Source organism: Helicoverpa zea, chromosome 30 (assembly GCF_022581195.2).
Source record: "Helicoverpa zea isolate HzStark_Cry1AcR chromosome 30, ilHelZeax1.1, whole genome shotgun sequence".
Classification (NCBI taxonomy): Eukaryota; Metazoa; Arthropoda; class Insecta; order Lepidoptera; family Noctuidae; genus Helicoverpa; species Helicoverpa zea.
This window is the reverse complement of record NC_061481.1, coordinates 356,786-381,644: the sequence shown is the minus strand read 5'-3', so window position 1 is coordinate 381,644 and position 24,859 is coordinate 356,786. Positions and strand designations below refer to the sequence as shown.

Below are 24,859 nucleotides of genomic sequence, written 5' to 3'. Positions count from 1 at the left end.
GTCTTCCAGACTTCGACTTTTTTTTGACTTGAGTTCTTCTTGACTTCTGACACCATGTAATATAAATGAAAGTCCTTGATCTTGGGTTACTTGAGTTTTATTTCACAACACACATTCACACAGTTACATAGTCGACCCATACCAAAGATATGGAAAAAGACAGATGACAGATCATAGCGGAAGTTATTATATTAGTGACGTACTAATTAGTATTACTAATTAGTGATGTTACAACAGCGTCATGCGCAGGTGATGGCGCCATGACTCCCCCCGAACCACTCCTCAAAGCGAGGAGTTACCGCCCCTATTGTGGCGTACCCGTATAAAGGTATACTCCATTTGATCTCACGAAAGCGAGTGAGCCATATTTACTAGTGTGTTATGTGTACATTTACACCCAAAAATCATCATCTCCCAAGCCTTTTCCCAACTATGTTGGGGTCGGCTTCCAGTCTAACCGGATGCAGCTGAGAACCAGTGTTTAATTTTGAGCGACTGCTTATCTGACTTCCCCAACCCAGTTACCCGGACAACCCGATAATCTTAACTACCGAGATCAAAATATGCAGCCGCTTCATAAATACACTGGTACTCTGGTAGTCGGGAGATGATGATGAGTTCCTGAGAGTAGCGGGTTCAGTAATCAAACAGAACTTTAGCTTTATAATATTAAATATACTTACGGATTGGACGGGGCCCTGCAGCCACAGAAACCACGAGCGCCGCTAGAGCGAGTAGTACAACTTGTAAGAACTTCATGTTGAATGAATTCAGTAAGAATATGATTTTTCTAACTAAAACCATGGTTTTTATACTAGTGTTAGTAGGTATATTATATAGTTAAAATAGTTATGGTATGATATGGAATAGTCATGTTGCTGTAAAAGTCTAAAATGCATGGTACGGGCAATTAACAATAATAATGGCGTCCTAACGGATAGTTGGCCACGGCGGCTGTTCTCATATAAGGAGATCAGACATATAACAGTGCACGCGCATTTGCTTGGACACAGGTGCACTCACTATTCCTTCACTCTCATAGTGCGATGCGACGACAATCCGACACCACCGGAGAGAGATCACAACTTGTGATCTCCTGTGTCGTGTACTCTCCGATGCACGCCTGTATCAAATCAAATGAAATCTCTTTATTTTCAGGCTACATAGGCCCGGATAGATATATACCTTAAAGACCAACATACATAATATATTAAACAAAACATTGTTAGTATATAAAAAACTTAAATCTATGTTAGTAACACTTCACTACGCACTATGTCACTCCGTGCGGTTCTGTGGCACTTGTCCGCGGAAGCGACGGAACACCACGCCCTGTCGCCAGAAGTTCTCGTCCAACACGAGGTGCAGGAAACACGTCGGCACTCGCACCACGAACGCCTTGAAGTTGGCGTTATGGCGCGACTCCAGCAGCTGCACTCTCGGGGCGTACCTCAGCTTCTGGCGCACGTACTCCACGATGTCCTCCGCCTTAGTGGTGTAGTGCAGGCGGGAGATGTACACAGGAGCCTTGCCACAGCGGTTCTTGTTGGCTCGCTGACGGCGCTTCCTCCTTTGCACCATCACGAACCCATCACCAACTGCCAGATTTCGGGCTGCTTTGTAAAAATTTCACAAAATCCACTTTAATTTTCTGCACACATGGTCAATCTTAGATTTTCCCAAAACTCTTACTTACTTTCACGTTTTTGATCTGGTAATTAAGTGATTACGATAATTCATTACTAACAGTTCATTTAGGCCGTAAATAATTTATTTCTTTGTACTATTATTGTTTATTCGAGCGTGTTATCTATAATTTACGGTAAGCGTAAATAGTCTGTAACTATTATTAATTTATAAAAATACCTAATTCATATTAATCCGCATAAACGCAGTCCGTGGCTAATGTGAATTACTAGTTGTTTTCCCGCGGTTTCTGCAGCGTCCAGGGTATTTCTTCCCAGTACCTGGAGAAAATAAGGGAGCACAACGCCATCTATTGACATACAAAGTAACTTCATTTTGATGGTTAAAACCAGGAACTAAGTACTCTACCGATAAGGAAAATGTTTCATTATCAAACAGTCAATTTAGAGAGAAATTGTGCAAGCTTATTTTTATTTATTATAGCTTATTATGTCTGAAAACGTGCTCAAAACCTCCCAACTGCACGTTACCACATTTGCTCAACAGATGGCGTTGCTACGAGTTGTGCAAACCTACATCGCGGTATGGTTACGTTACAAGAGTTTAATAAGGCAAACGTGCTTTCAGCAACATTGACTATATAAGCTCAATTGAAACTACTTACGAATCGAATTGTAGATTAGGGGTATAAATATTTTTGAAATAATCCCATGGTCACTATGGGGTTATTATTATTACTTATGATTTTAAGCTTCATGCTCTAGTTCGACTCGCACTTGACCGCTTTTAAGGTATCAGTGGACGGAAGGTGCGTGAGTCACTTGCTTACCGAGAAGTTAAAGTTTTGTTCTTACTTAAGCCACGGAGTAAGGAAAAATGACCTCCGATGTCATAATGCTGGGAGATCGGGCGTCAAATACGTATATCAGTTACGAATGAACAACGAGGCATTTGGTTCTTTGAGACATCTGTCAACGAATTTTGATATTAAAAAAAATGCTCAGCTCCATAGAAGGCGTAAAAGACTCCTCCCGCTGTGGGTTAGCAGCGTGAGGGAGTGTCAGACTCTTAATGACTAAAACCTATCATGTTCCTTCGTAACCAAGAATTCTGGAGTGCCCTCCGAAACACCTATCCAAGAATAAAATAATACCTAGTTATTTGTAATACAAGAGTGCAAAGTTGCTTTGTAACCGCGGGCTCAATTTTGATGACCGAGCAAGCGAAGGATTCTAAAATTGAAACACGGGCGTAGCGAGTGTTTCAATCATTAGAATCCTGAGCGATAGCGAGGGAATCAAAAGACCACAAGGTGAAAAATCTTTGCACTCGAGTGCAACACGTAACTTTTCATCCCACCTCATCGAGGAAATTTCTTAACTCAAAAAAAGAAAATGGCACGCACGTCACACATGGCAAATTAAAAAGATGTACCTATAACAATTTATTTATGCAAAAACTCAGTTTAAAAATGTAATGAGGTTTAAAATACGCCTCAAAACAACAAAAAATAATGATTTCATCCCATTTCATCGAGGAAATTATTAAATGCAAAAAAAATACAAAATGGCGCGCACATATGAGTATCAAATTAAAAAGAAGTTCATTTATTTGAAATCACAGTTTAAAAATGAAACGAGGTTAAAAATATATGTAAAAACAATAATAAAAATTACTTAATTAATTGAATAGTTATTTTAAGCAGTATTTTATTTGTTTAATACGTATTTATTTGAAATGTCACAAATTCAAAATTGTCATAAATGGAGTACCTATTGCTTATGATGTTCTTAATTCAAATCACTTTGCCGTTCTAGAGGATAAAAACGGCTTTTGCGCTCAGATATCAAAGGGTAAAACTACTCTTTCCGAGATGGTGGGATGAAAGCTTTTTTTTGTGTTTCTAAAATGAAGTAGTGTAGCACCACCGAACGCACGCCGCGCTCGCGTGCGCACTCACACTGTGTCGGGACGGGACACAGACGCACACTAGCTTTTTTTTTTTTTTTTTTGGTATGGCATCTCGCAGTTCAGCCTAGGAGGCCGTGTACTGCTTAACCGGACTTTTCCCTGTGGATGCCTAGAATTTAAGGCCTCCAGCCAGGGGCGTAAACAAATTATCAACTAAGCGACTGCGCTAAGGGTACCCCCTGTGGGGTCGGACCTCGGCTTAGGGCGTCGCTGGGGAGGCAGCAAAGGGACAGGCTGGATCATATGATCATTATTATTAAATGGGGAATTTAAAGCTACTGGCTCAGCTCGCGGGCTGGCTCGATGAGCAAGGGTCGGGAGGACAGAGAGCAGGACGTCGCGGCGGACCTCGGCGGCGAGGTTTGTACGAACGCGGTTTGTGTTTGTGTAGGGTGCTAGTGAGTTTACTACTCTCTTGGAGGACAGTTATCTCATCGTCAGGTTCTAGAAGGGCATGCCTAGGGCGGCGAATCCTACTGATGCGGGAGGGAGTGTAATTACTGGCTGACACGATAAGTGAGTTATCGTGTTTCTCAGCGCGTTCGAAGTACCGTATGGCGGCACGCTTCATATACTGGCGGATGGTGGGGATTTTTAAGTCGAGATGAAGAATCTCATTTCGAACATAATAGGGAGCTCCTGTGATTTTCCGTAAAGCACGGTTTTGAAGGGCCTGCATTCTGTGAAGGCGGCGATGGCTTGCCTGTGCGAACACAGGGCAAGCATACATCATGACGGGGCGTATGCACGATACGTAGAGGCGTAACTTGCATTTATGAGATAATTTGCTCTTTGAATTGAGCAAGAAGTGCAATCTGCCGTACACAAAGGCTGCTCTAGAGCGCACCTTACGTATGTGCTCGGCGAATGAGAGGCGCTGGTCTAAGATTACACCTAGATATTTGGCATGCTCCTTCCAAGGAATCGGCCTACCAAACATGGTGACTGACGGGGGCGCGGGAGGAAGCCTACGGCGAGGGCTCGAAAAGAGTATGGCCTGGCTTTTGTCGGGGTGGAGTTCGATTCTCCATAGCCTAGTCCAGACACCTAGGGTGTTGCAATAGGCTTGGAGATGTCTCACTATGGCGGCTGGGCTGCGGCCTGAGCAGTAGATTGCCGTGTCGTCGGCGAATAGGGCTAATTGAACATGCTTGTTCTTAGGAATATCGCTAGTGTATAGCGTGAAGAGGATGGGGGAGAGTACCGAGCCTTGTGGGACGCCAGCTTTTATAGGGTGGGCCGAAGAAAGAGTGCCGTCTATGCGATAGCGAAAGGTGCGATTCGACAAAAAGTCTCGTAAGATGACGACGAGACGGTCTGGGACACCGAGTTGGTAAAGCTTGTAAATCAAGCCTTTGTGCCAGGCTTTGTCGAATGCCTTTGCTATATCGAAGAGAATCGTACCGGTGAGTTGGCCACGTTGGAATCCGTGACTCACACCTTCCACGATGCGGTGGACTTGTTGGACACAAGAGTGATGGGTTCGAAAACCAAACTGTTCTAATGGAATAAGACTCTTTGCTTCGACGTAATCTTTGAGACGCTTATAGATAAGTATCTCGTAGATCTTGCCGAACACATTGAGTAAACTGATAGGGCGATAGCTGGACGGGTCTGATTTTGGTTTACCGGGTTTGGGAATACCGATTACGGTTGCCTCTTTCCATGCCTGTGGGAACAGGTTATGGGTCATGGCGCAATTGAAGATCGCGGTCATGAGCATTACGAGGGAAGCGGGTAGGATTTTGAAAACTTTATTGGTTATTCTATCTGGGCCCGGAGCTTTACGGGGTTTGAGACGTTTGATGATCTCTGCCACTTCGTCTGGAGTGACGGGAGGCAAGGGATCGTCGGGGTCTTCTTGCGGTGGTAGGGAGGATCTGCGCTCGACCTCGGCTTCGACCTTTAGTAGGTGAGCCGGGTCGACCGGTTGGGTACTAGGCGAGCATTGAGCCTCGAGGCTGTCGGCCAAACATTCCGCTTTTTCATCGTCCTCGAAGGCGATGGAATTGTCGGGGCGTTTGATCGGCGGGGTGGAAGCTACTTCATCGGATTTGAGTTTCCTTTGAAGCTGCCAGAAGGCTTGATGAGTCGGCTCGAGTTCGCTCAGCGTCTTGTCCCAGCGCGTTTCACGCATCTCAGCAAGGCGTTCCTTTACAGCACGCTGTAAGTTACGCATGTGAGACTTGTTAGCGTCGCAGGGAAAAGTACTGTAGGCACGGACAGCCGCGTTCTTCTCGGTCACCAGAGCACGCACGTTATCCGGGAGCTTGAAGCGATGAAAGCTCGTCGCTTCAACTCTACGTGAACACTTGTCCACGGTGGATTGTACGTGCTCGGTGAACGAGCCGATCGCGCCCGTCATGTCAGCGACTGAGTTGATTTCATCGGGAATTGATTCTAACTGGGCGGTGGAGGATTTCAAGCTTTCGCTTAGCATTCTCCAGTCCGTGACAATCTGGGTGGGGGGAGGGCGATCCGGGTCGAGTGGGCCTGAGCGCGAGGCTAGTTCCACAAGAACCGGTCTGTGGTCGGAGGTGAGCTCGTGTAGTACCTCTATCGAATGTAAACGTAAGTTTACGTTCTTGAGGAGCGCTACATCGAGAACGTCGGGAAGGTGGTCGACTATATTAGGAAAGTGAGTGGGATGCATCGGAGCGATGACATCGAAGTTGAGGGATTCACACTGGTTGAATAGCAACCTGCCTCTTGGAGAAGTAGTGTTGCTATTCCAGGCGGGATGTTTGGCGTTTAGATCGCCTGCTATTATTACAGAGTCGCTCAGGCCTAGTAAGGCTCTGAGATCGTTCGTGAAAAGGATCGGGTCGTAGGACTGAAAGGATGAGGAGGTGGGAGGGCAGTAGGCCGATACGAGAGTGATCGACTGGTGATGGGACATGGCTAGTCGACAGATCGAGGCTTCAATGCAGCTTAAGTCGGGGGGAGTGATCTCTACACAATGTAGCGATCTTTTATAATAGATAAGCGTGCCGCCTTTGTGGCGTGTGATCCTGTCATTTCTAATTAACTTATAGTTAGCTATATTAGGGCCGCGTACACGCGGCTTTAGGAAGGTCTCTTGTACGAGAAGAATGTCTATCTTATGGGATTGTAGGAAGGCGGAAATCTCGTCGCGTTGGCTGAGAATACCGTTGGCATTATAATAGCCAAGCCTAAGGGAATGGGGTTTAATTTTGGATGTATTATCCATTTCTATTTCGTAAAGTGAGGCAGGTTTTGAACTGCCTGGGCGACGTCTGAATACTCCTGCATAACGGAGTAGAGTTTGATAAGGTCGCCATTGCTGGCGACTATCTCCCTCGAAAGTTGTTGAGCTCTGTCGCTCGTGAATACACTGAACGTGCTCAGTATAACGTTCATGGAACTGAGCGCTGATACTGGGCTAGAAGAGGGCGCGATCGCTTACGCTTGCGCGGGCTTGGCGGCTATAGGAGCCACGGAGGGCGCGGAGGGCGCGGAGGGAAGGACGGGAGGGACGCGAGGTAAGCTCGCGGGCGCCGCGGTGGAATTATTCACCGGGGCGGGAGTTGGCTGGGGCTGAGTTGGCCTCGGGGTTGGAAAGGCTCTCTGATGGTTGAGAGGGTTCCATGGGGAGGGCCGTTGTGGGCTGAGACGCTCGGGAAGTTGAGCGGTAGGTAGCCTCGCTGACGGGCTTTCCCTTAGCTGGCGGGCGTTTGCACGCTTGGCCAGCTTGGGAGACGTTTTTGGGGCCTTTGGGCAGCCGCGGTAGTTGGCGGGATGGCCTGAGGCGCCGCAGAGTACACAGCTCGGAGGCTCGGTGCACAGAGTGCGGTCCTTGGGTCGCGGGCAGTCGGAGGTGCCGTGTTGGCCTAGGCATTTCACGCACCTAGGCTGGGCGAAACAGTTGCGCTGTGAGTGACCCCACAGTTGGCAACGGTGGTATTGGGATACAATGCCAGATCTATTTGGCTTCTCGATTGAGATGCCGGTTAAATTACACACCGATTTGACGTTAAAAATCGGGTGGATTTTAGAAGGACACGGCTCGCATACTACGAGCACCATGTCGAAGGCGTGGCCGCTGCGGGCGCGGTGCATCCTATGGACTTGCGTCGCAGGGATGTTTTGTGACTTAAGGTCACTTAAAATGTCATCCGAAGGGATTTCCTTCGGAATACGGGTAATGACGACCCGGAGAGGTTTTTCCTCAGGGAGGGAGTACGTATGGAACGAAATGTTCCTCGCTCTTAGCGCTTTAGTTATCTCCCTATAGTCGTCTGACGTAGGGAGGACGATTTTTATACCGTTGCCGGTATTGGAGGCCGATCTGTAGTTGATCTTACGATCAACACACAGCTTGGACACTTCGGTCCATTTCGCCTTGTCCTGTAAGTATACAGGCGGCGGAGGTTTGCTTTTAGGTGCGCTTTTGGGCTTAGCGGCACCTTGGGAGGAAGCGACCTGCGAGGTCGAGGGTGACGGGGCGGGGGATGCTGTAGACGCAGCGGGCGGGCTAGGGAGAGGAGATGCGGCAAGGGCGATGGTCTTGCGCGCCTTGTCATTGTTTTTGTTCTTTTTCCTCTTACCTCCCTGTACGACGGTGAAGTCGTCTTCGGAGGAAGAGGAGTCAGAGGGCTCGGAGGGTTGAGCATCCTCTGGGACGGGTGAGGCAGAGCGGGAGGACGAGGTGTCCATGCATTCGGCGTCGACGTTTGACGCAGGTGCACTCGCCTGAGTTATTTCCATTGTCTGTGAGACAATGGGATTAGGAACAATGGTCGAGTGCAGCTGGGCATCGACCATTGTATTGGGGATTAACGTTTCCGCTAATGCGGCGGTTTTCCCCGAAGAGACGATTATAGGCTCAACAATGGGGCGCGACACAGCTGCGCCGGCCTCCTTTGTTGAGCCGTTATCGGTGATAATACAATAGCGCGCTAGGCGCGGGTCCTTGATATCAAGGTTGTTGATCATGTCGCCATATTTGGCGACAATGTCTTGGTCCTTGAGGAGGACCTCGAAGAAGAATTTATAGACTTCGGTAGTCATTTTCCCGTGAGGGAAGAGGGCTACCGAGCTAAAAGAGATGGGGGCCTAATTATAAAAACCTAAGACCTATTTCCTATCTCCCCGGGTGGATGGGCCCGGGGATGTGTAACCCTCCCTGCCGGGTATAGGCAGGGAGGTGAGTACCTATTGGTGAGCCCTAAGCTTGTAAACCGTTCGCCAGTCTTATTGTGCGAACGGGCCCTAGCCAGTCTAGTGCGAAGGGTATAGAGATACCCAACCGACACCAGGTGTGTAGCTGTGAAAGCAAACCAGATGCAAGGCACGACTAGGAGATCCCCAAGGCCGAAATCCGAGCTCCCGTCCAATTGACTGCCTTGCCCTGAAGGGGTTCGGCGGGTGTGATTGGGTCAACACCCTCTCGGCTTCGTTGGCACCGTATGGTTTCAACCGAGAACCACGAAACTGTGGCTTTTACCCAGAAGGGGTCAAGTGAATTTCCTTGACACAAACGTTTTAGAAACAGGATAATCGTCCGCCGCTTTGAAAAAAGCAGCTTTAGATTGATATATTTGTAGTCGGCAGAGCGACTACGGTGAGCGTTACGTCGGGCGTAACAAAGACAAAAGTCGTAAACGGGCGAGCGCAGAGCGACACGTCCGTACACGACGAGAGTCAGAAGCGAAGTCTGTTAAATAGTTAATTTACCGGTGACTTATTTAGGCTCATTTTTACCTGATTATGTCCGAAAACCAACATAAAAGCTCCAGACAGTACGTTACTACATTTGCTCAACAGATGGCGTTGCTCCGAGTTGTGCGAAACCTACATCGCGGTATGGTTACGTTACAAGAGTTCAATATGGCAAACTTTATAGTAAATGTGTTTTATGCCTTAAAATGTAATGTTTCAGTAGATTTTATTTTAGTAATCATTCAGAGGCCCTAATTTTTTTGGGCAAATATTTTTGAAATAACCCCATGGACTGTATGGGGTTATTATTATTACTTAAAAGCGCTATTGACTAAATTCATACATCTTAAATTAGTCAAGTCAGATAACATTCACCCATATACAAGAAGAGAAGGCAACGTGTATTTTAGGAAACTCCGAAACGGTTGATAGCAACCAGAGACGTGAAAAATATAGTTTGGAAGAAGAAAACATGCTGCGCCGACCCTGATGAGTAGCCTAGACTATAAAACATTGGAAACTCAGCAAGTAATTAATGCTTATTGGACCTGATGGACATTAAATTGGGGAAAAAAGAAGTATGTAAGTTGAAAAAAAGACCACAGTTTTATTCATTTATTTATTTCAAAGACTATGAAACCAGTGGTTATTTACTGTATGATTTATTTTCAGGTTTACCATCTTCTGGAGCATACCAGGGTTCACGGCAAACTCCATCTGTACTCATCTCCTGACCAGGAGGGCAGTTGAAGGGAACCGTCACAAAATTCGGCTCAGCGATGCGCCCGACCACGACAGGATTCTGTACATTCGCTGTCAACAATAATACCATATTAAAAGCTCATTAAAGCTCGTGGCTTAGTCTATACTAAAGGTATAGCATACCTTTCTTATGGAAAATCATCAAATAACGGCTCACGCTGTGTGTGCAGCGCTCGGGAGTGTCAGACTCTTACTGACTAAACCCCGCCATGTTCCTTCTTAAGTCTTTTACGTACCAGCGCCGCGGTAATGTGCGCGAGCATACCGCAGGCCCGGCAGGCTTCGGCCCTGGTGAGGAACTGCGTCACGCGAAGGTGATGGCGCCATGACTCCCCCCGAACCACTCCTCAAAGCGGGGAGTTACCGCCCCTATTGTGGCGTACCCATATAAAGGTATAGTCGTATATAGGATATAGATCACCGGCTGCAGACGAGTACCAATGTGCCACAAAGAGCGGCTGCCTATCTTGCCTCCCCAACCCAGTTACCCGGGCAACCCGATAATCTTGAATACCGAATTCTTTCGTGTTTCGGAAAGCTCTAGAAACTGATGGATCCCAGCTGTAATTTGAACATCTTGGGCAGGCGTTACGGGTAATTAGACGACGGTTTTGACGTGGTCAGAAAAGCAGTCGCTCCTTATAAAATACTGGTTCTCTCTCAGCTGCATCTGGTTAGACTGGAAGCCGACCCCAACACAATTGGGAAAAGGCTCGGGAGATGAAGAGTTCCTGGGGTTAGCAGGTTCAAGCAATCAAACAGAACTACAGCTTTATAATATTAATTATACTTACGGATTGGACGGGGCCCTGCAGCCACAGAAGCCACGAGCGCCGCTAGAGCGAGTAGTACAACTTGTAAGAACTTCATGTTGAATGAATTCAGTATGAATATGATTTTTCTAACTAAAACCATGGTTTTTTATACTATTTTTAGTAGGTATATTATATATTTAAAATAGTTATGGTATGATATGGAAGTCATGTTGCTGTAAAAGTCTGAAATGCATGGTACGGGCAAATTACATAAATAATGGCGTCTTAGCCATGTGTCGATCACGGCGGCTGTTCTCATGTAAGGAGATCAGCTGCGCTGCGCAGGACATATTATAGTGCAGGCACATTTGCGTGGACACAGGTGCACTCACTATTCCTTCACTCTCATAGCGCGATGGCACGGCAATCCGACATCACCGGAGAGAGATCACAAGCAGGACCGACTTTAACGTGCTCTCCGATGCACGGGTGTATCAATCACCAACTGCCGGACTACGGGCTTCTTTGTCAAAATTTCAGAAAATCCACTGCAATTTTCTGCATACATGGTCAATCTTAGATTTTCCCTGAACTTACTTTTACCTTTTTGATCTGGTAGCTAATTCTAATCTGGTAATTATGAAAATTAATTATTAACAGTTCATTAGCCGTAAATAATTATTTATTTGTATTGAGCGTGTTATTTATTGTTTAAAGGCATAGCGTAAATGATCAAATTTAGTTATCAATGCATAAATACATATATCTAATTCGTATTTAAATGCTAGTAGTTTTCCCGCGGTTTCTGCCGCGTCGAGAGGGTATTTCTTGCTCGGATAAAATAAGGGAGTACAACGCCATCTACCGACAAACTAAATAAACTTTATTTTAAGGGTTAATATCAGGAACTACTCTTTCTATAAGGAAATTGTTTTTATTATCAAATAGTTGGTTTACAGAGGCATGCTGTAAGCTTATTTTTAAATAATTATGTCTGAAAACGAGCATAATACCTCCCAACTGCACGTTACCACATTTGCTCAACAGATGGCGTTGCTCCGAGTTGTGCGAAACCTACATCGCGGTATGGTTACGTTACAAGAGTTTAATAAGGCAAACGTGCTTTCAGCAACATTGACTATATAAGCTCAATTGAAACTACTTACGAATCGAATTGTAGATTAGGGGTATAAATATTTTTGAAATAATCCCATGGACACTTTGGGGTTATTATTATTTCTTATGATTTTAAACTTCGTGCTCTAGTTCGACTCGCACTTGACCGCTTTTAAGGTATCAGTGGACGGAAGGTCCGTGAGTCACTTGCTTACCGAGAAGTTACAGTTTTGGTCTTACTTAAGCCACGGAGTAAGGAAAAATGACCTCAGATGTCATAATGCTGGGAGATCGGGCGTCAAATACGTATATCAGTTACGAATGAACAACGAGGCATTTGGTTCTTTGAGACATCTGTCAACGAATTTTGATATTAAAAAAAATGCTCAGCTCCATAGAGGGCGTACCTATAAGACTCCTCCCGCTGTGGGTTAGCAGCGTGAGGGAGTGTCAGACTCTTAATGACTAAAACCTATCATGTTCCTTCGTAACCAAGAATTCTGGAGTGCCCTCCGAAACACCTATCCAAGAATAAAATAATACCTAGTTATTTGTAATACAAGAGTGCAAAGTTGCTTTGTAACCGCGGGCTCAATTTTTCAAAAGACCACAAGGTGAAGAATCTTTGCACTCGAGTGCAACACGTAACTTTTCATCCCACCTCATCGAGGAAATTTCTTAACTCAAAAAAAGAAAATGGCATTTACGTCACACATGGCAAATTAAAAAGATGTACCTATAACAATTTATTTATGCAAAAACTCAGTTTAAAAAAGTAATGAGGTTTAAAATACGCCTCAAAACAACAAAAAATAATGATTTCATCCCATTTCATCGAGGAAATTATTAAATGCAAAAAAAAAAAACAAAATGGCGCGCACATATGAGTATCAATGATTGATGAGAATGATTCATTTATTTGAAATCACAGTTTAAAAATGAAACGAGGTTAAAAATATATGTAAAAACAATAATAAAAATTACTTAATTAATTGAATAGTTATTTTAAGCAGCATTTTATTTGTTTAATACGTATTTATTTGAAAAGTCACAAATTCAAAATTGTCATAAATGGAGTATCTATTGCTTATGATGTTCTTAATTCAAATCACTTTGCCGTTCTAGAGGATAAAAACGGCTTTTGCGCTCAGATATCAAAGGGTAAAACTACTCTTTCCGAGATGGTGGGATGAAAGCTTTTTTTTGTGTTTCTAAAATGAAGTAGTTTTTAAACGGTTTTATTTAGCTTACCCCGTTTGTTTTATTTATTATTTATTCATTCTTGGGTCAAATTTAGTAATTCAAATTTCACCCTCTTCCTGTCAACCGATTAATCTGAAATTTTGTATACACCTTTAATTCCGATGACAATACAATATAGTAATATCAATAACATTGTAAATCCAATATGGCCGCCGGCACAAAATGGCGGATAACGTAGATTTTATCAATCCCATCAATATGGGTATCAAATGAAAGGGCTCAACAAGCAGAATACAATATACTATAAAAAATTGAAATCCAAGATGGCGGCCGCTACAAAATGGCGGATAACGTAGGTTTTATCAATCCCATCAATATGGGTATCAAATGAAAGTTCTCAACCAGTAGAATACAATGTACTATATAAAATTAAAATCCAAGATGGCGGCCTCTACAAAATGGCGGATAACTTAGGTTTTATAAATCCCATCAACATGGGTATCAAATGAAAGGACTCAACAAGTAGAATACAATTTACTATAAAAAATGAAATCCAAGATGGCGGCCGCTACAAAATGGCGGATAACAATTTTTTATCAATCCCACCAATACGGGTATCAAATGAAAGGGCTTCACAAGTAGAAAACTGTCAGTAACTCCAGCGGGGCCCAACAGGGCCAAGGCCTGCCTGGGCTGCGAGATTGTTCGAAAGAGTTACCGCGGCCCTGGTACATAAAAGGCCTACGACGGAACAAAACGGTTTCTAGTCAAGAGTCTGACACTCCCTCACCGCTGCTGACCCACAGCAGGAGAGGTCATGTGATGATTTTTGGGGTTGTTAAAAAAAAAAGTATCTGGAAGGGCTATGTATTGAGGAATTAGATTGTAATAAATTGTCAGGTAAGAAACCGTGTAATAATGATACACTAAATGAATTAGATAGAATGAGGAATATTCGGTACGCATTTTCATTAAATACAAAAAACTAGAAAATAAAAAATCGGTAAAAAAACTTTTAAGTTAAACGGTTTTATCTTATGTGCACTGAAAACTAGAAAATAAAAAAATAGTTACTTACCTGTCAACCTACGTAGGTGGTCCCGGTCATATTAAACTAAAATAAAAACGTGGGGCCCCTGTGAAATCCTACCTATGGCAAAGCATATCTTTATACTTTGGTAGATCATGAGCTCGGCGTTCGCTGGTGAAGCCGCTACTGCTGATTATTGATTGTCAAAATCTCCAGTTACGATTATAGTAAGTCGATGCAATCCACACCTATTATACCTCTAGAAGAAAGTACTACAGCAATAGTTAATGGGCCCCACGTTTTTATTTTAGTTTAATATGACCGGGACCACCTACGTAGGTTGACAGGTAAGTAACTATTTTTTTATTTTCTAGTTTTCAGTGCACATAAGATAAAACCGTTTAACTTAAAAGTTTTTTTACCGATTTTTTTTTAAACGGTTTTATTTAGCTCACCCAGTTTGTTTTATTCATTCTTGGGTCAAATTTAGTAATTCAAATTTCACCCTCTTCCTGTCAACCGATTAATCTGAAATTTTGTATACACCTTTAATTCCGATGACAATACAATATAGTAATATCAATAACATTGTAAATCCAATATGGCCGCCGGCACAAAATGGCGGATAACGTAGATTTTATCAATCCCATCAATATGGGTATCAAATGAAAGGGCTCAACAAGCAGAATACAATATACTATAAAAAATTGAAATCCAAGATGGCGGCCGCTACAAAATGGCGGATAACGTACGTTTTATCAATCCCATCAATATGGGTATCAAATGAAAGTTCTCAACCAGTAGAATACAATGTACTATATAAAATTAAAATCCAAGATGGCGGCCTCTACAAAATGGCGGATAACTTAGGTTTTATCAATCCCATCAACATGGGTATCAAATGAAAGGTCTCAACAAGTAGAATACAATTTACTATGCAAAATTGAAATCTAAGATGGCGGATAACGTAGGTTTTATCAATCCCATCAATATGGGTATCAAATAAAAGGGCTCAACAAGCAGAATACAATATACTATAAAAAATTGAAATCCAAGATGGCGGCCGCTACAAAATGGCGGATAACGTAGGTTTTATCAATCCCATCAATATGGGTATCAAATGAAAGTTCTCAACCAGTAGAATACAATGTACTATATAAAATTAAAATCCAAGATGGCGGCCTCTACAAAATGGCGGATAACTTAGGTTCATTTGATACCCATGTTGATGGGTCTCAACAAGTAGAATACAATTTACTATGCAAAATTGAAATCTAAGATGGCCGCCGCTACCAAATGGCTGATAACAATTTTTTATCAATCCCACCAATATGGGTATCAAATGAAAGGGCTTCACAAGTAGAAAACTGTCAGTAACTCCAGCGGGGCCCAACAGGGCCAAGGCCTGCCTGGGCTGCGAGATTGTTTGAAAGAGTTACCGCGGCCCTGGTACATAAAAGGCCTACGACGGAACAAAACGGTTCTTAGTCAAGAGTCTGGCAGTCCCTCACCGCTGCTGACCCACAGCAGGAGAGGTCATGTGATGATTTTTGGGGTCGTTAAAAAAAAAGTACCTGGAAGGGCTATGTATTGAGGAATTAGATTGTAATAAATTATCAGGTAAGAGACCGTGTAATAATGATGCACTAAATGAATTAGATAGAATGAGGAATATTCGGTAGGCATTTTCATTAAATACTAAAAACTAGAAAATAAAAAATCGGTAAAAAAACTTTTAAGTTAAACGGTTTTATCTGATGTGCACTGAAAACTAGAAAATAAAAAAATAGTTACTTACCTGTCAACCTACGTAGGTGGTCTTGGTCATATTAGACTAAAATAAAAACGTGGGGCCCCTCTGAAATCCTACCTATGGCAAAGCATATCTTTATACTTTGGTAGATCATGAGCTCGGCGTTCGCTGGTGAAGCCGCTACGGCTGATTTATTGATTGTCAAAATCTCCAGTTACGATTATAGTAAGTCGATGCAATCCACACCTATTATACCTCTAGAAGAAAGTACTACAGCAACAGTTAATGGGCCCCACGTTTTTATTTTAGTCTAATATGACCAAGACCACCTACGTAGGTTGACAGGTAAGTAACTATTTTTTTATTTTCTAGTTTTCAGTGCACATAAGATAAAACCGTTTAACTTAAAAGTTTTTTTACCGATTTTTTTTTCTGATGAAATTTTAACTTTTCTCATTTAAGTATTGAAGTAGAAGTTGGCACGAATCCGTGTATCGTCATTTCATTTCTGCACTTAATGAAATTAAATCATCATCATCATCATCTCAGCCGGCGGACGTCCACTGCTGAACATAGGCCTCCCCCTTAGATCTCCACAGATACCTGTTGGAGGCGACCTGCATCCAGCGTCTTCCGGCGACCTTTATAAGGTCGTCTGTCCACCTCGTTGGTGGACGTCCTACGCTGCGCTTGCTAGTCCGTGAAATTGAAATGAAATTAATCTGTACAATATTATAAAACTAAAAAGTTTGTTTGAATGGTTCAATATTAAGAACTAAAGATATGATACGATTAGAAAAATGTCATCAGTGTTAAATAGTTAATTTACCGGTGACTTATTTAGGCTCATTTTTACCTGATTATGTCCGAAAACCAACATAAAAGCTCCAGACAGCACGTTACTACATTTGCTCAACAGATGGCGTTGCTCCGAGTTGTGCGAAACCTACATCGCGGTATGGTTACGTTACAAGAGTTCAATATGGCAAACTTTATAGTAAATGTGTTTTATGCCTTAAAATGTAATGTTTCAGTAGATTTTATTTTAGTAATCATTAAGAGGTCCTAATTTTGTTGGGCAAATATTTTTGAAATAACCCCATGGACTGTATGGGGTTATTATTATTACTTAAAAGCGCTATTGACTAAATTCATACATCTTAAATTAGTCAAGTCAGATAGCATTCACCCATATACAAGACGAGAAGGCAACGTGTATTTTAGGAAACTCCGAAACGGTTGATAGCAACCAGAGACATGAAAAATATAGTTTGGAAGAAGAAAACATGCTGCGCCGACCCTGATGAGTAGCCTAGACTATGAAACATTGGAAACTAGGCAAGTAATTAATGCTTATTGGACCTGATGGACATTAAATTGGGGAAAAAAGAAGTATGTAAGTTGAAAAAAAGACCACAGTTTTATTCATTTATTTATTTCAAAGACTATGAAACCAGTGGTTATTTACTTTATGATTTATTTTCAGGTTTACCATCTTCTGGAGCATACCAGGGTTCACGGCAAACTCCATCTGTACTCATCTCCTGACCAGGAGGGCAGTTGAAGGGAACCGTCACAAAATTCGGCTCAGCGATGCGCCCGACCACGACAGGATTCTGTACATTCGCTGTCAACAATAATACCATATTAAAAGCTCATTAAAGCTCGTGGCTTAGTCTATACTAAAGGTATAGCATACCTTTCTTATGGAAAATCATCAAATGACGGCTCCCGCTATGTGTGCAGCGCTCGGGAGTGTCAGACTCTTACTGACTAAACCCCGCCATGTTCGTAAGCCCTTTATGTACCAGCGCCGCGGTAATGAGCGCGAGCATACCGCAGCCCCGGCAGGCTTCGGCCCTGGTGAGGCGTCATGCGCAGGTGATGGCGCCATGACTCCCCCCGAACCACTCCTCAAAGCGGGGAGTTACCGCCCCTATTGTGGCGTACCCGTATAAAGGTATACTCCATTTGATCTCACGAAAGCGAGTGAGCCATATTTACTAGTGTGTTATGTGTACATTTACACCCAAAAATCATCATCTCCCAAGCCTTTTCCCAACTATGTTGGGGTCGGCTTCCAGTCTAACCGGATGCAGCTGAGAACCAGTGTTTAATTTTGAGCGACTGCTTTTCTGACTTCCCCAACCCAGTTACCCGGACAACCCGATAATCTTAACTAACGAGATCAAAATATGCAGCCGCTTCATAAATACACTAGTACTCTGGTACTCGGGAGATGATGATGAGTTCCTGAGAGTAGCGGGTTCAGTAATCAAACAGAACTTTAGCTTTATAATATTAATTATACTTACGGATTGGACGGGGCCCTGCAGCCACAGAAGCCACGAGGGCCACTAGAGCGAGTAGTACAACTTGTAAGAACTTCATGTTGAATGAATTCAGTAAGAATATGATTTTTCTAACTAAAACCATGGTTTTTATACTAGTCTTAGTAGGTATATTATATAGTTAAAATAGTTATGGTATATATGGAATAGTCATGTTGCTGTAAAAGTCTAAAATGCATGGTACGGGCAATTAACAATAATAATGGCGTCCTAACGGATAGTTGGCCACGGCGGCTGTTCTCATATAAGGAGATCAGACATATAACAGTGCACGCGCATTTGCTTGGACACAGGTGCACTCACTATTCCTTCACTCTCATAGCGCGATGGGACGACAGTCCGACACCACCGGAGAGAGATCACAACTTGTGATCTCCTGTGTCGTGTACTCTCCGATGCACGCCTGTATCAAAACAAATGAAATCTCTTTATTTTCAGGCTACATAGGCCCGGATAGATATATACCTTAAAGACTAACATACATAATATATTAAACAAAACATTGTTAGTATATAAAAAACTTAAATCTATGTTAGTAACACTTCACTACGCACTATGTCACTCCGTGCGGTTCTGTGGCACTTGTCCGCGGAAGCGACGGAACACCACGCCCTGTCGCCAGAAGTTCTCGTCCAACACGAGGTGCAGGAAACACGTCGGCACTCGCACCACGAACGCCTTGAAGTTGGCGTTATGGCGCGACTCCAGCAGCTGCACTCTCGGGGCGTACCTCAGCTTCTGGCGCACGTACTCCACGATGTCCTCCGCCTTAGTGGTGTAGTGCAGGCGGGAGATGTACACAGGAGCCTTGCCACAGCGGTTCTTGTTGGCTCGCTGACGGCGCTTCCTCCTTTGCACCATCACGAACCCATCACCAACTGCCAGATTTCGGGCTGCTTTGTAAAAATTTCACAAAATCCACTTTAATTTTCTGCACACATGGTCAATCTTAGATTTTCCCAAAACTCTTACTTACTTTCACGTTTTTGATCTGGTAATTAAGTGATTACGATAATTCATTACTAACAGTTCATTTAGGCCGTAAATAATTTATTTCTTTGTACTATTATTGTTTATTCGAGCGTGTTATCTATAATTTACGGTAAGCGTAAATAGTCTGTAACTATTATTAATTTATAAAAATACCTAATTCATATTAATCCGCATAAACGCAGTCCGTGGCTAATGTGAATTACTAGTTGTTTTCCCGCGGTTTCTGCAGCGTCCAGGGTATTTCTTCCCAGTACCTGGAGAAAATAAGGGAGCACAACGCCATCTATTGACATACAAAGTAACTTCATTTTGATGGTTAAAACCAGGAACTAAGTACTCTACCGATAAGGAAAATGTTTCATTATCAAACAGTCAATTTAGAGAGAAATTGTGCAAGCTTATTTTTATTTATTATAGCTTATTATGTCTGAAAACGTGCTCAAAACCTCCCAACTGCACGTTACCACATTTGCTCAGCAGATGGCGTTGCTCCGAGTTGTGCGAAACCTACATCGCCGTATGGTTACGTTACAAGAGTTTAATAAGGCAAACGTGCTTTCAGCAACATTGACTATATAAGCTCAATTGAAACTACTTACGAATCGAATTGTAGATTAGGGGTATAAATATTTTTGAAATAATCCCATGGACACTTTGGGGTTATTACTATTACTTATGATTTTAAACTTCGTGCTCTAGTTCGACTCGCACTTGACCGCTTTTAAGGTATCAGTGGACGGTAGGTCCGTGAGTCACTTGCTTACCGAGAAGTTACAGTTTTGGTCTTACTTAAACCACGGAGTAAGGAAAAATGACCTCAGATGTCATAATGCGGGCAATGAGGCGTTTTGGTTCTTTGAAATGCTCAGCCAGCTCCATAGAAGGCGTACCTATAAGACTCCTCCCGCTGTGGGTTAGCAGCGTGAGGGAGTGTCAGACTCTTAATGACTAAAACCTATCATGTTCCTTCGTAACCAAGAATTCTGGAGTGCCCTTCGAAACAGTCACCTATCCAAGAATAAAATAATACCTAGTTATTTGTTATACAAGAGTGCAAAGTTGCTTTGTAACCGCGGGCTCAATTTTAATGACCGAGCAAGCGAAGGATTCTAAAATTGAAACACGGGCGTAGCGAGTGTTTCAATCATTAGAATCCTGAGCGATAGCGAGGGAATCAAAAGACCACAAGGTGAAAAATCTTTGCACTCGAGTGCAACACGTAACTTTTCATCCCACCTCATCATCATCCTCCGAGCCTTTTCCCAAACTATGTTGGGGTCGGCTTCCAGTCTAACCGGATTCAGCTGAGTACCAGTGCTTTACAAGAAGCGACTGCCTATCTGACCTCCTCAACCCAGTTACCCGGGCAACCCGATACCCCTTGGTTAGACTGGTGTCAGACTTACTGGCTTCTGACTACCCGTAACGACTGCCAAGGATGTTCAATGACAGCCGGGACCTACAGTTTAACGTGCCATCCGAAACACAGTCATTGGTGTCTAAGATATACTTAGAAAGTACATACAAACTTAGAAAAGTTGCATTGGTACTTGCCTGACCTGGAATCGAACCCGCGCCCTCATACTCGAGAGGTTGGTTCTTTGCCCACTAGGCCACCACGACTTTTCATCCCACCTCATCGAGGAAATTTCTTAAATCAAAAAAAGAAAATGGCACGCACGTCACACATGGCAAATTAAAAAGATGTACCCTATAACAATTTATTTATGCAAAAACTCAGTTTAAAAATGTAATGAGGTTTAAAATACACCTCAAAACAACAAAAAATAATGTTTTCATCCCATTTCATCGAGGAAATTATTAAATGCAAAAAAAAAAATACAAAATGGCGCGCACATATGAGTATCAAATTAAAAAGAAGTTCATTTATTTGAAATCACAGTTTAAAAATGAAACGAGGTTAAAAATCTATGTAAAAACAATAATAAAAATTACTTAATTAATTGAATAGTTATTTTAAGCAGTATTTTATTTGTTTAATACGTATTTATTTGAAAAGTCACAAATTCAAGATTGTCACAAATGGAGTACCTATTGCTTATGATGTTCTTAATTCAAATCACTTTGCCGTTCTAAAGGATAAAAACGGCTTTTGCACTCAGATATCAAAGGGTAAAACTACTCTTTCCGAGAGGGTGGGATGAAAGCTTTTTTTTGTGTTCCTAAAATGAAGTAGTTTTTTTCTGATGAAATTTTAACTTTTCTCATTTAAGTATTGAAGTAGAAGTTGGCACGAATCCGTGTATCGTCATTTCATTTCTGCACTTAATGAAATTAAATCATCATCATCATCATCTCAGCCGGCGGACGTCCACTGCTGAACATAGGCCTCCCCCTTAGATCTCCACAGATACCTGTTGGAGGCGACCTGCATCCAGCGTCTTCCGGCGACCTTTATAAGGTCGTCTGTCCACCTCGTTGGTGGACGTCCTACGCTGCGCTTGCTAGTCCGTGAAATTGAAATGAAATTAATCTGTACAATATTATAAAACTAAAAAGTTTGTTTGAATGGTTCAATATTAAGAACTAAAGATATGATACGATTAGAAAAATGTCATCAGTGTTAAATAGTTAATTTACCGGTGACTTATTTAGGCTCATTTTTACCTGATTATGTCCGAAAACCAACATAAAAGCTCCAGACAGTACGTTACTACATTTGCTCAACAGATGGCGTTGCTCCGAGTTGTGCGAAACCTACATCGCGGTATGGTTACGTTACAAGAGTTCAATATGGCAAACTTTATAGTAAATGTGTTTTATGCCTTAAAATGTAATGTTTCAGTAGATTTTATTTTAGTAATCATTCAGAGGCCCTAATTTTTTTGGGCAAATATTTTTGAAATAACCCCATGGACTGTATGGGGTTATTATTATTACTTAAAAGCGCTATTGACTAAATTCATACATCTTAAATTAGTCAAGTCAGATAGCATTCACCCATATACAAGAAGAGAAGGCAACGTGTATTTTAGGAAACTCCGAAACGGTTGATAGCAACCAGAGACGTGAAAAATATAGTTTGGAAGAAGAAAACATGCTGCGCCGACCCTGATGAGTAGCCTAGACTATAAAACATTGGAAACTCAGCAAGTAATTAATGCTTATTGGACCTGATGGACATTAAATTGGGGAAAAAAGAAGTATGTAAGTTGAAAAAAAGACCACAGTTTTATTCATTTATTTATTTCAAAGACTATGAAACCAGTGGTTATTTACTTTATGATTTATTTTCAGGTTTACCATCTTCTGGAGCATACCAGGGTTCACGGCAAACTCCATCTGTACTCATCTCCTGACCAGGAGGGCAGTTGAAGGGAACCGTCACAAAATTCGGCTCAGCGATGCGCCCGACCACGACAGGATTCTGTACATTCGCTGTCAACAATAATACCATATTAAAAGCTCATTAAAGCTTGTGGCTTAGTCTATACTAAAGGTATAGCATACCTTTCTTATGGAAAATCATCAAATAACGGCTCACGCTGTGTGTGCAGCGCTCGGGAGTGTCAGACTCTTACTGACTAAACCCCGCCATGTTCCTTCTTAAGTCTTTTACGTACCAGCGCCGCGGTAATGTGCGCGAGCATACTGCAGGCCCGGCAGGCTTCGGCCCTGGTGAGGAACTGCGTCACGCGAAGGTGATGGCGCCATGACTCCCCCCGAACCACTCCTCAAAGCGGGGAGTTACCGCCCCTATTGTGGCGTACCCATATAAAGGTATAGTCGTATATAGGATATAGATCACCGGCTGCAGACGAGTACCAATGTGTCACAAAGAGCGGCTGCCTATCTGGCCTCCCCAACCCAGTTACCCGGGCAACCCGATAATCTTGAATACCGAATTCTTTCGTGTTTCGGAAAGCTCTAGAAACTGATGGATCCCAGCTGTAATTTGAACATCTTGGGCAGGCGTTACGGGTAATTAGACGACGGTTTTGACGTGGTCAGAAAAGCAGTCGCTCCTTATAAAATACTGGTTCTCTCTCAGCTGCATCTGGTTAGACTGGAAGCCGACCCCAACACAATTGGGAAAAGGCTCGGGAGATGAAGAGTTCCTGGGGTTAGCAGGTTCAAGCAATCAAACAGAACTACAGCTTTATAATATTAATTATACTTACGGATTGGACGGGGCCCTGCAGCCACAGAAGCCACGAGCGCCGCTAGAGCGAGTAGTACAACTTGTAAGAACTTCATGTTGAATGAATTCAGTATGAATATGATTTTTCTAACTAAAACCATGGTTTTTATACTATTTTTAGTAGGTATATTATATATTTAAAATAGTTATGGTATGATATGGAAGTCATGTTGCTGTAAAAGTCTGAAATGCATGGTACGGGCAAATTACATAAATAATGGCGTCTTAGCCGTGTGTCGGTCACGGCGGCTGTTCTCATGTAAGGAGATCAGGTGCGCTGCGCAGGACATATTATAGTGCACGCACATTTGCTTGGATACAGGTGCACTCCCTATTCCTTCACTCTCATAGCGCGATGGCACGACAATCCGACACCACCGGAGAGAGATCACAAGCAGGACCGACTTTAACGTGCTCTCCGATGAACGGGTGTATCAATCACCAACTGCCGGACTACGGGCTGCTTTCTCAAAATTTCAGAAAATCCACTGCAATTTTCTGCATACATGGTCAATCTTAGATTTTCCCTGAACTTACTTTTACCTTTTTGATCTGGTAGCTAATTCTAATTTGGTAATTATGAAAATTAATTATTAACAGTTCATTAGCCGTAAATAATTATTTATTTGTATTGAGCGTGTTATTTATTGTTTAAAAAGGCACAGCGTAAATGATCAAATTAAGTTATCAATACATAAATACATATATCTAATTCGTATTTAAATGCTAGCTGTTTTCCCGCGGTTTCGGCCGCGTCGAGAGGGTATTTCTTGCTCGGATAAAATAAGGGAGTACAACGCCATCTATCGACAAACTAAATAAACTTTATTTTAATGGTTAATATCAGGAACTACTCTTTCTATAAGGAAATTGTTTTTATTATCAAATAGTTGGTTTACAGAGGCATGCTGTAAGCTTATTTTTAAATAATTATGTCTGAAAACGAGCATAATACCTCCCAACTGCACGTTACCACATTTGCTCAACAGATGGCGTTGCTCCGAGTTGTGCGAAACCTACATCGCGGTATGGTTACGTTACAAGAGTTTAATAAGGCAAACGTGCTTTCAGCAACATTGACTATATAAGCTCAATTGAAACTACTTACGAATCGAATTGTAGATTAGGGGTATAAATATTTTTGAAATAATCCCATGGACACTATGGGGTTATTATTATTATTACTTATGATTTTAAGCTTCATGCTCCAGTTCGACTCGCACTTGACCGCTTTTAATGTATCAGTGGACGGAAGGTCCGTGAGTCACTTGCTTATCGAGAAGTTACAGTTTTGGTCTTACTTAAACCACGGAGTAAGGAAAAATGACCTCCGATGTCATAATGCTGGGAGATCGGGCGTCAAATACGTATATCAGTTACGAATGAACAACGAGGCATTTTGGTTCTTTGAGACATCTGTCAACGAATTTGGAT

At 42.5% G+C, this 24,859-nt stretch overlaps 1 protein-coding gene across 1 annotated transcript; it reads right to left on the bottom strand.

The window, feature by feature from the left end:
- Positions 1–9,899: 9,899 nt before the first annotated feature.
- Positions 9,900–23,521, bottom strand: LOC124644361. Its single transcript, XM_047183673.1, has 7 exons — positions 23,406–23,521; positions 22,507–22,662; positions 19,001–19,148; positions 18,235–18,389; positions 17,392–17,546; positions 10,857–10,980; positions 9,900–10,113 (listed from the first exon to the last, which is right to left on the bottom strand). Exons 1-7 carry the CDS (start codon positions 23,479–23,481, stop codon positions 9,947–9,949), a joined length of 981 nt encoding a protein of 326 aa, XP_047039629.1. The 5' UTR covers positions 23,482–23,521; the 3' UTR covers positions 9,900–9,946.
- Between the last annotated feature and the right edge of the window lie 1,338 nt (positions 23,522–24,859).

What these genes read in the sequence shown, in the direction of transcription:
- LOC124644361 (XM_047183673.1), bottom strand. Translation starts at nt 23,481, where the DNA reads ATGAAGTTCTTACAAGTTGTACTACTCGCTCTAGCGGCGCTCGTGGCT. An exon ending in TACGTGCGCCAGAAGCTGAG is followed by an intron (nt 18,390 to 19,000) that starts GTACGCCCCGAG and finishes ACTATTTTAACT; the next exon opens with ATATAATATACCTACTAAGA. An exon ending in GTAAACCTGAAAATAAATCA is followed by an intron (nt 10,981 to 17,391) that starts TAAAGTAAATAA and finishes ATAGTATAAAAA; the next exon opens with ACCATGGTTTTAGTTAGAAA.